The 12,163-nt window shown below is 39.0% G+C and overlaps 1 protein-coding gene across 14 annotated transcripts in view; it reads right to left on the minus strand.

The window, feature by feature from the left end:
- Positions 1 to 12,163, minus strand: part of eif4enif1 (eukaryotic translation initiation factor 4E nuclear import factor 1) — an 83,286-nt gene that overhangs the window by 26,931 nt on the left and 44,192 nt on the right. For 10 of the 14 annotated variants that reach the window (XM_064297647.1, XM_064297644.1, XM_064297643.1 and 7 more), the window contains exons 8-9: positions 8,167 to 8,305; positions 7,832 to 8,008 (exon numbers count right to left, since the gene is read on the minus strand). The exons of the other annotated variants lie outside the window; for them this stretch is intronic. In XM_064297647.1, coding sequence (XP_064153717.1) covers positions 7,832 to 8,008; positions 8,167 to 8,305 — 316 coding nt within the window. The remainder of the gene's footprint in view (positions 1 to 7,831; positions 8,009 to 8,166; positions 8,306 to 12,163) is intronic. 14 annotated transcript variants of the gene reach the window in all.

Consider the following 12,163-nt stretch of genomic DNA (forward strand, 5'->3'; position numbering starts at 1 on the left):
ATTAGGGATGTGACGGTATGAAAATTTCACAGTATGATAATCGTACTACTCAACATCACGATTTTCGGTATATCACGGTATCAGATTATAAAGGTGAGAATAAAGCTGAGCTTTAAAGTAATAATCTCGAAGATTTTCATTAAAATAAATGTCTTAAGTCACTATCTATCGCTGCATTGGGTAACACAATGGTGATTGAGCCTATTTTTATATTAATTTATACTATTATCATAATTCATGATTAAAAAACTTGGTGTCTGTGGCGACATTCCCAGGAAAAAAAAATCACAAGCGGCGCACAGTGAGTGACGCATTTTTCATCACCCATCAGTGGTTGGTCCGCCAGAGAGGGTCGGCGGAACCAACGCAACAGGCTCACTCTTCAACTCACTTGTGTGTGAGCGGTGTACTGTTTTTTCCGGTGTCTGCATGCGTTACAATAACAGAGAAAGGGGGGTTGGGGGAGTTATGGAACCCTAAAAAGTTTGTGTGTAACATGAGAGATCATATTATTTGTTGATGTAGATTTCGTATTACATTTAATGACAATGTAACTTTACTAAATTACATAGCTATTTGCACAGCTAACGCTAGCTACCGGACCATGTCAAGAAAGACAATAGTTTAGACAACGTTGCGCACAGTATCCATCTCTCATATCAGGTAACGTTGCGTAAGCTAGCTAGCTAATGTAATTAACACAATCTAATGTCGGCTAACAATGTGAAAAAAATGCTAGCTAACGCTACCTACCGGTACCGACCTCGCAAACCGTCTCTCGAATGCAATGCTACCTTGTTGCAATGCTGCAGTGTAGCTAACTTAAGGCCAGTTCAGATTAATGATTCGCAACGAGACTGAGTGCAACTTGCAAAATTCCAAGACGTCTGATTGTAAACATTCTAAAACTGCACTTGGCAATTTGACAAGGCCGGTCTTTTAAAACCTCAGGGCAGGCAATGGCTCTGCTACTAGCCAGTTCACACCGCTGCAGTTTTCTCTGCAACATTCTAACCGTTTCGCCTCGTTGCAAATCATTGATCTGAACTGGCCTTAATGTTATCGTTATTTACGTTGCCATCGAGTTCATCAATATATTATAATGATCGGAATAAAGCCGGGGTATATGGAGCAGAGCCGGGTCTGATTTCTGAAGACGTCATGCAGGAGAAAACTAAATAAAAGAATACGGCAGTATGGATTAGCATTATTATTTTATTACGCTTCCTCATAGCCTTCCATCAGCCTTTATGCCCTTTTTGATGAAATCTCCTTTGTTTTTGTTTTATTCTTCTTGTTCTGATTGCTAATTTCACACCCAGCTCAGCTTTATTCTCGAACAGTTTAGCTAGCAAAGCCAGAAACACCAGGGGTAACATTTTGCAAGGCAGTTTCAAAAATACCACACAAAAATCATTCACGAAAACGATTGCTAATTGTGCACGAGATACATAATTGCACGAGCCACAGCGAATCCCGCAAATACTTCTCTGCAGTGTAAAGATGTTCATACCGGGCAAAAGGTGGATAAAGAACGTTTGCAGAAATTACAGGTTTGCTACGGCATTTTAACCCGGTTCGGCAGTGTAAAGACATCTTGAGTTAGCCTAATGTTAGACAACGAATGAGTATGTACATAACGTTACTTTTAGAACAACCGTTTTTTATTCAGTAAATAGTAAGTGTTATAGTTGGCGTGCCAACTGACCGACGTCACACTGACGTCACACTGGTTGGATCCGGTTGGATCTATGGGAAGTGAGGTCCAAAAACACACCTGCAATTACCGCTTCTCGCCATTGGCACCGCCATAGAGAACGAAACTGAAATCTTCGAGATTTTTTTTTTTTAGCTTAAAATGACAATTTTAAATCAAAGTTTACAACTCAATCTCTTTATTTATGGATCTGCAGATTTTTTAAACCATTTAATTGAAAAATAAAACAAAATGCAACTGAATAGTTCACTCCTTGTAATTGTATATTTAAAAAAATAAAAATCCTTTTTCCTGAATCCAAAGTGAGCCCACACAGATGAACGAGTTCGCTTTTTGGGGGGATATAATTCTTTATTACGGTCGGTATCAGAATCAGCGACAGACATCGCAAGTGTTGTAAGGGACTGCAAACGGAGATGCCGTGTAGCTGTATTACAGCTAGCCAGCGTTGTCAGGTGGGAAATATTAAACTATCGTACCAGAGGCTTAAAATCATCTGATTTTAAAGAAAACTGTCTTACACAGACAAGAGAAATCATAGGTGTAAATATGTAATTTCACAAAAATAGCGTATTTATTGTAAGCAACAACCTTGTTTGACATGCCTACTCACTTCAGCCAATGAGTGCAATACCAACAGCCACAAAGGGGAGAAAAACATTTGCGCACCACATACGCTGCGTGGAAGCAGGCAAAAAAGCCTGGTCTACGGATAATGTCAAATAACCTACAATTAAATCGCAAACATGTAGTTGTTATAATCGAGAGCTGTAACTTCCTTCAGCATGGAAACAACAGTTGTAAAAGTCAGTGTAGAATTATAACGTTATGCTGTGTCAATGTATTTAATATGCTGTATCAATATTTGTTTGTTCTTGTGAAAGCATGTCTCTTTTCAAAACGTCCAAAAAGTCTCTCAGGGCATAACTGGCCCTACCTGGTCTGAGTTCAACTTCAACCTCAGTTCTTCTGACGACTTTCTCTTTGCCTCTCCCCTGCCTTTGCATGCATGCTTATGCATCAAGCATAATGGTTGGCTGGAAAGACGCGACCTATGTTTTTAAATGACTTTGCCTCTAAATACAGATCTAGGATCAGATTTCATTATCTCAATTCAGGTCCAGTACATTATTTAATATGGGTTATTTAGATATTTTATTAGGGCAATGGTTGGAAAAAGAATTCTCTGCATGAAAATAGCTTTTGTCACGTGATTTACTATCACAATATTAAGTTACGTTTATGATACCATTTCATATTTGACTTTTACGGTATACCGTCACATCCCTAATATGAATCTTCTGTTAATATCATCATGGTGCTGAGCCCTGCTTTCAACAACATAAGGTCATTTTAATATGTACACAGTCAGCTTTTAGGCCAGTCCTGGTCATAAATGTGATGTAATTGGGGAACGCGAACAGATCTGCTTATACCTTTCGGTTATAAAGTGGACAAATGGACAGTATTAAAATATTTGATTCTGAATCAAACAACATTCAGTGACTGACTGAGGAGTCTCTAGAAGACATGCTCACTGATCCTGATGGCGCAATACAGCCGTTCAGGTTTGAGCCAGTGGTGCATAAGAGTTGAAGGATTCTTCCCAAAGTAAACGACCAGAGAACTTTTTGGGAAATTCACTTTAGCTATCTAGCCCAGATACATACAAGACGACTGATACCAATTGTGTGCGCCCTTGTGCATCCCGTACAAAGATATTAGCCAATACAGGCTGCAAGCTAAATTATGCACTGAAACCCAAGTTATTAATTTGTCAGGTACCCTAATTTTTGGAAACTTTAAGAACATTTGATGATACAAATGTATAAAAAAATCTAACCAGCACTGTAGTCAATATTAATGCATATTAACTTGCACTGCATATTTAAGATACATATTCGATAGTAATCGAAGCACAAAGCAAATGTATGAAATGTTTGATTGCGTTGTACGAATAAGTGTTTTTTAACCACCCCGAAGTACATTATTTTCCAATAGCAGGACAGCCCGGGGTGGTTTATTCTGCTTATACAATAGTTACCATCAATACAGTTAAGGCCAAAAGTTTGCATACACCTAGGCTTAAGACATTCAAACTCAATTTCACACAACTCCACACATTTCATGTTACCATACATTTACTGTGTTAAGTCAATTAGGGTATCCACTTTATTTCCATAAGAGGCCATTTCGAAATAATCGCTAAGAGACAGATTTATTTCAGCTTTTATGTACTATATCTGATTTTCAGTGGGTCAAAAGTTTACATACACTGTTAGTATTTGGTGCCATTGCCTAATAATTTGAACACTTGGGGTAGCCTTCCACAAGCTTCTCACAATACTCTGCCGGAATGTTTGCCCATTCCTCCAGACAGAACTGGTGCAACTCAGGTTTGTGGGCCTCCTTGCTCGGACATGCTTTTTCAGTTCAGTCCACACTTTCTATGGGATTCAGGTCAGGACTTTGTGATGGCCACTCCAATACTTACAGTTAATTGCCTTTAAGCCATTTTGTTACAACTTTGGAGGTAGGCTTAGAATCATTGTCCTGCTGGAAGACCCAGTTGTGATCAACTTTTAACTTTCTAGCTCATGTCTTGAGGTCTTGCTTCAATCCTCCTTCCTCATGATGTCATCTATTTTCTGAAGAACACCTGTCCCCTTTCCAGCAAAACACCCACACAACATGATGTTGCCTCCCCCATGCTTCACAGTTGGGATGGTGTTCTTCGGATTAAAAGCCTCACCCTTTTTCGTCCATACATAGCACTGATCATTATGGCTAAACAGTTCCATTTTTGTTTCATCTGACCAGAGAACACTCCTCCAAAAGGCTAGGTCTTCGTCCCGGTGATCACCTGCAAACCTCATTCTGGCTTTTTTATGCCAGTCTTGGAGAAGGGGCTTCTTCCTTGCACAACAGCCTTTCAGGCCATGGTGACGTAGGATTTTCTTAATGGTGGATGTAGATACTTTGGTACCTGATGCCTCCAACTCCTTCAACAGTTCCTTTGTTGTTGTCTTGGGGTTCAGTTGAACTTTTCGGACCAAAGATCGTTCAGCCCTGGAGAAACTGGACTTGTGGAGGTCCACAATTTTTTTCTGAGGTCTTGGCTAAGTTGTTTGGATTTTCCCATGGTATCAAAAACAAAAAGGCAGTTGTTCTAAAGGTAGGCCCTTAAATACAGTCAGATACCAATTAACTCCCAATTAACTCCTAATTATGACATTTGGCCAATCAGAAGGTTCTAAAAATTCATTACATCAATTTCTTGAATATTCCAGACTGTTTAAAGAGACAGTCAACTTGGTGTATGTAAACTTTTGACCCACTGGAATTCTGAGATAGTGAATTAAAGCTGAAATAAATCTCTATTAAATTGATTGTTTTAAAATTACCTCTGATGTGAACAACGTACATGCCCTAATTGACTTGCCAAAATAAATGTATGGTAACATGAAATGTGTGGAGTTGTGAAAAACTGAATTTGAATATCTTTAGCCTAGGTGTATGTAAACTTTTGGCCTCAAATGTATTAGTTACTTCAATCTTTATTGATTTTTATCAAATTGATCACCTAAAATGAAAATATTCTTCAGCGACTCAATGGGCATATAGTTTCACCATTGTCAAGCAAAACTCTGGGCGATGGCTCTATTTGGACCATTTTTATGCAAAAACCTCTGGTTGTTAATTCTATTAAATCAATAATTCTATCAGGAAAAATTTGTTTCTTCTCAATTTTCTACCATATAATTAGCACCAATTCTGGTTATGTCTCATTACATTATTGAAGAAAACTGCACGAAACCATAACTCGATCAAATTTATCTTCCAAGCTCAGTCTTGCTTCTTAAAAAAAATTTGGTCACACAGTGTAGACATAACGTCATTCTAACCCCTCTGAAACCGGGTAAGGATGAGCTTTAGGTTGTGGTTAATCCTGTAGCTAATATTACAATTCAGCTGGGTTTTAGGTCAAAATGATTTCACGGCATGCTTGTTATCCCGGCTAGCTAGTTAGCAAACCATTAAATTATATTCAAAACAGTGGTTAAGCTATAAAATCAATTGTTTAAAGATACAAAACAAAATACCTCCCGTATCCTAGTTTGAGTGAAATACGGAAAGCCTCTTCGACTGCCCAAATAAAGGATGATTCCATATTTTGTGGGATGGTTGGCAACCCTAAATCAAGCTATAGGCTACAGTCAGTAAAACAGTTATTCAATGCTGCCATTAATTGTGAAATTGAACATTGAAAAGAAAAGGGGATGTAACGTTAATTCAAAATTGAATGAATGACGTTGCGGTTCAACTGCTTTAGATTCTGCAGCGCATCAATTTTAGAACTGTTAAAAGGTCTAAAAATGTAGTTTTGGCAAAAAGGCTTAAAGGAGTAACATGGTGGTTGAATGTGACACTTGCCAGTTGTCTTTAGGCAACAACAAAACAAATGGGCATATTTTTTTTTATTATTCAGTAATTTAGAGAGCTAACGTTATCGATAACATTACATTATGAAAGCAAACTTCATAGCTAGCTAACATTAGCTAGCTAACTATAAATGAATATAACCAACCAGAGATAGTCTAATAGTCCCTAAAAGGCACTCTAATAAGTGAACCTAACGTTAGTCAAATATTTGCATTGTCTTGCCTGTAAGCCAGTGACACAAACTATGGGTCACGAGTTATCCATTTAGAATGAGCTATCACAGCAATATGACTGACTGTAGGGATGACAAAACGTAGTTTTAGAATGACGCCAACAGTGTATGCGTGTGAGCTCTACAATACATTTCTCACAGAAAAGGCAGTTGGTCACTTTTTTTTTTTTTTTTAGTTCATTACAACAGTGGTGATAGAAGTGACAACAATTAAGTGGTGCTGTGCAGTTACCCTTTACTGATCGCCGTATAAAGTTAATGTGAAGTAGCTAGCACAATCGGACAGCACTAACCCATAAAAATGTACTTTGAATGATAAATTAATCTGAAAAACATTTGATTATAGTCAGCGGCACCAAAATTTTCTTTCAACCCTCACAAGTCCCAGTAGAAGATTGAATTAAACCTCTGAAAGTCACATTTTCTGAAACGTTATCGATTCCGCTTGGCCACAGTGAGTGAAACTAGGCGATCTGTATTGTTTCTATGTAAATTACGTCAGAAGGATTCAGCTTTGTTGTTTGCTACCTAAACTTCACAGCACACTTGTAGCAGGACGGTGTGTCCATAGACATATATATGTCTATGGGTGTGTCCAGTCAGATTTCTTTACGGGGCGTGGAAAGGGGAGTGGTTACTGTACTTGTGACACACTAAGTTGATAACATTCTCAACATTCTTAATACTTTACTCATCGTGTTTCTTCAATGCCTCTTGTGCAAATAGCACATAAAACCAAGAAAGTGTGAAAACCACCATGTTACTCCTTTAACATACCCAACAGGGCAAATGTGAAAAAACATGAGAAAACAGATGGATTAATGTGACAGACAAGTTTCCCATTTAGAATGAAGTCTAGCATCTAGCATTATTGGTAAATGGTAAATGGTAAATGGACTGCATTTATATAGCGCTTTTATCCAAAGCGCTTTACAATTGATGCCTCTCATTCGCCAGAGCAGTTAGGGATTAGGGGTTAGGTGTCTTGCTCAAGGACACTTCGAAACGCCCAGGGCGGGGTTTGAACCGGCAACCCTCCGACTGCCAGACAATCGGTCTTACCTCCTGAGCTATGTCGCCCCCTTATTGCACAAGTCAGGAAAACTGCCTTTCTGAAAATTTCTGTCCAAGGTGCCAGCATTTGTCCACCAGAAGTGGTTAATATTTGGCATTGGATAGGTGTCAGCACATTTTTTAAAATAATACACAGCTTAAAAAATTCCCATTATGTATCTTTTTGCAAGTTCAGTTCAGAACAGCTGCTAGAGTAATTGACAGCTCAATTTATACATTTTATAAATATTTTATTTTAAAATGACTGGCATTACGGATGCATACCAACAGCCCTTCTGGAGAGAAAACCCCATTTGAAATCTTTTTTTGATTAACGAACAGTCTGGTGTAAGATGAGACAAAAGGGAAAGAAGCTAAGCACTTACTGCTCTCACGCAATCGTTCTTTATTGACCGACAAGCTGGACAGCAAGGGCTTGAGGTCAATCTTTGCTTTATGCAGCAGCTCAAGGATGTCCACTTTCTCCTTCCGTTCGACAGACTGGATAGGAGTGAAGTAGGGGGCAAGGGTGTGACCAGAGGAAGCACAGCTTGGGTCCAGGCCTAGAAGACAAACAAAATGCAAAACCCTAAGGTTGCGGCAATGCTTTCTGGAAACGAGAGAAGCGAACTGCCAAGAATACTCACTCACCAACTAATGGACAAGCATTGTGGTGACAACACTAAAGTTCAAAGAGAAGGGAGCTACTAAGCATACAAACCCGCCAATCTCTCAAGCTCCTCATGAGGGGTGGAGCGCAGGCTGCTGGAACGACTCCCAGATGGGCTTGCATTGCTTGAAAACCAACGACTGAAGCGACTGGCTGAAACTGGTCCCTCACCCAACACATCCTCAATCATCTGAGGGAAGACAGGAAAACACTGATCAGAGCATGTTGGAAGACCTGGCAGAGAAAAGGCTGCAAAGACAAATATGGAACTTACGTGAGGAGAGCACCCCATGTCTTTTCACCACAAAGGGTGCAATGGAGAAGGGGGAGCATGAGAAGGGAGCCAATGGAGTAGGCCAACCCAGCACTTGGAGCCAGCATATTCAACACTCAAGTGTAATTCCTTGTTAAATCAACATCCCCCATTTCACTTGCCAAATGCAGATGCTTAACCCAAAATTCAAAATTGAAATAAAACTACATCTTGGGTCATACAATTCAAATTAAAATTTAAGATTATAGATACTTTGAAAAAAAAGAAAAAGAAAAAAAAAAAAAAAAAAAAAAAAGAGCGGACAGTTCACTCCCTCCGGTTACATAGACTAGAGGGAAAATTTCCATAAGACCCGCTTTCCATTTTTTTCTATTGTTTCTATGGAAAAGGTTAACACAATGTTAAGTGGCACAGAATTCTCTAACCGAAAAAAGACGAAGACGGTAACTTCTCTGTTGACTTCAGTCGGGAGAGAAAAGAGGAGTGGGGGAAACTTAACTATAGTTCAACAGCAGGATTAAATTTAGTTATGATGTTACAGGACCTGTGATTGAGTCTTGTATGTTGTTCTTACATTCTATCAATAAGACCCTTATTCTTCCAGAATGAGAGCTGCAACTAAAGGGTTGAAACATGACCTTGTGGTCCAGGGCCCCCCACAAGCAAAAATTGAACAAACCTATTACTACCTTCAACCATCTCTTTAGCTTCACTATGGCCTATATTTGTTTGTGTATATACTCAATTTTGTACTCCCTTCTGTTATGTATTACAGTTCTATGCATCAGTATTTATTGTACCGTTTTTTTTTTTACCTTTAACTTTAAGCAACCTTGGCCTCTGGAAAGGCACTATATGAATAAAATCTTAATTATTGTTATCATTAGGTTGTTTGAAAACCGCTGCATGGAAACTTTTGATATCGTTGTTACTGGCAGGTAGCTAAATCCCAGTCTCAATTCCGAGGGCAAATTTCTTGTCAGAATCTCTTCAGATTCTTCCAGCAGACACCGTTTCACCCCAATTTTAGCCTTGGGGCTTGCATTCAAAAGGCCTGAATTTTGACCGTCTATGTAATATTTATACCGCAGCAACAATATGTATAACACAAATGTGAAGCTTGCCTGATTCAGAAACTAGACATTAAAAGAACCAGATTCATCACACCCATGTTTTAGCGTTTTTTTGTAATGAGATTAATACTTCCCCATAGGCTGTAAGCACACAAGGTACTAGAATTTCTCTCTTTGGTTTGTTTGTTCAAAATACGTCATTTAACAATTTACCATTTCCATTTTATTCTACTGTACGAGCTCACCCTCAAAGTATGGCAAGGGTAGAGTGAAATTCGTCATTTTTGCTATATACTCATTTGGATTTCAGATCAAAAGATGAACACGAGACAAAAGTACAGAAACCAAGCTTTTATTTCATGGTATTTACATGCATAGGTGTTTTACCATTTTACAGAAAAGGCTGTTTTTGTGTTGAGTACCCGCCTTCTCAGCAGTGTAAAACTAAAAACTAAATTTCTTGTAGCCCCAACTGGATGCCAGCGTCTTAAATTATTGCTTTCATCGGACACTGATTCAAGGTGCACTGCTGTAACACCTACACTGTTGCAAAGTGTAGACGTTTTTTTTTTTTTTTGCGCGCACACCTGTCTCAGTCAGTAAAACTAGAGATAACAAAACAAATAACAAGGCAGTCCTCTTCTCCAAAGGAGGGCTGGCATTGACACCCCAGGTGGAAGATTATGGTATTGTATTATCCAATGACTGTTCGCAACAATTGAAACAGCCAATACTACAGTGACGATATTTATATTGCTAAAATCCCCCTCTGATCCCAAAGCAATCAATCTGCTCTTTATATACAAACTAGCAAAAGTCATTATTCATTACGCGTCATTTCCACTGAGCAGAAAGCATTTATGAGCATTTGAAAACGAGCACTTCTATGTAAATAGAATGGCAAATGGCGTACAAACAAAAAATATTGTCAATGAGATATTCCAGTGCAGAGTAAATGACCTAAAAAAAAAAAAAAAAACTACTACTACCCACTTTAAGATCTACCCATTTTGACTTTTGGCCCTGCTTGGAAACCCCATTTACGTTACAGTAATCTTAGTTTTGTGTTCTTCAAGCTCATTTACATAGCTTTCGATTGTAGCTTATGGTTTCCTTCTAGCTGAAACTACGGTTTAGCTATTCTACTGCATGCCGACTTCCTTTCACTAAGCGTTTTTGCATTGCACATAAGTGAAAGCTTAGTGCACGGTTTATTGGAGCTTTGCTTATCAGCAAATGCTTGCATAAAAGACAGTTGTGATAAAGGGCACTATATTATTGTAAATCTTTTGATTCGATTATAGATTTTTGTAATTTTCCTCCTTGTGAGCTCTCTCAGTTGTGACCTGGAGGTTTACTGCTGATAAGCCTGATTTACAGCAGTCTGACAGCTGATTGCAGGTCAGACCACTGACTGTTTCTAAAGCCGCGTTTCCACCGAAATTACCCGGAACTTTCAGTCCCAGGAACTACTTTACCAGGAACTAAAAGGTTCCTTCAGCCAATGGTTGTCTGCGTTTCCACCGGGGTCTAAAGTACCGCGAAGATTAGGTAAATTAGCCCACTGACGTTGTCGTCGGTCCATCTGTCATATGAGTTCTTCTGTAACCCCATACCACCGAAGTAGCCTACATTATTTTCTAATAACCGGGACAGCCCGGAGGGGTTTATTCCACTTATATACAACGGGTTACCAACAATGACTATATATGGTTACTTTTGTATTTATTGATTTTCATATATCCTCTCAAACACATTCATTAACAGCAGAAAACATGCACACGTTGTAAACAATTAGCTGTTTTATTACTTTCTCGTCGTCAATTCCATATAGGCTAATCGCAAAATGACAAGAATAGAACGAAAACTCGGACTTGCGTGAAAATGTAAATTAGTAGTGGTACAGCCACCGTTTGCTTTCCTTCGAAGTTACTGCTAGCCGAGCAGCAACGTGTGCCCTCCAGATGCGAACCACGCACCATAAATGAGTCCATAGTCTTCCTGGTCTTTTCGTGGAATTGAAAAATGGCAGTAAAATTGAGTAAAATTACGGCAGTCTGAAAAAGCTAAAGGGAAGATTACTAGAATTAACCTGTTATTTTACCCGGATAAAAAGTGCGGAAGGTGATTTCCAGTTTGCTTGTACTGTATCACCAATGTTAATCGTGCAGAACTACCGCATACCTCACATAACTCTATCAAACGTTTTGAGTCAATTACAACGGGCTAACAAAGAAAATCCGGAAGAAAATATTCAGCAACCGAATTAATCCGTTTGAATGTTTTGGTAGCCTACGTAATATGCTGTCCCAGCACGAATGCTTAGCATTTTATAAAACGAATACTAAAGCAAGAAAAGAACAGAAGAGCACACGTTATAATTCCAAGACGTTGACAGGTTATAACCAAAAGTAGGCTACTGCGCCGCATAACATACAAGTTTGATTTGAAGTTATTATGAAAATAAATTGGTTTGCGCTGCATATTTTCAAACATGGCGGGTAATGGCGGAAAATAAATACAACACAAACGCTACGAGTACTCGACCAATCAGAAATGTTCAGCGCTGCAAGCTCCACCCAAAAGGTTCCTGTACTTTCGGAAAGTACTACCCCCCGAGCAGGAACGTTTTGGGGGGTAAAACAAAGCCCCCAGAACTAAATTTAGACCCTAGTTCCTGCGGTGGAAACGCACTGAGTTC

This window comes from Anguilla rostrata, chromosome 10, assembly GCF_018555375.3.
Source record: "Anguilla rostrata isolate EN2019 chromosome 10, ASM1855537v3, whole genome shotgun sequence".
Lineage (NCBI taxonomy): Eukaryota > Metazoa > Chordata > Actinopteri > Anguilliformes > Anguillidae > Anguilla > Anguilla rostrata.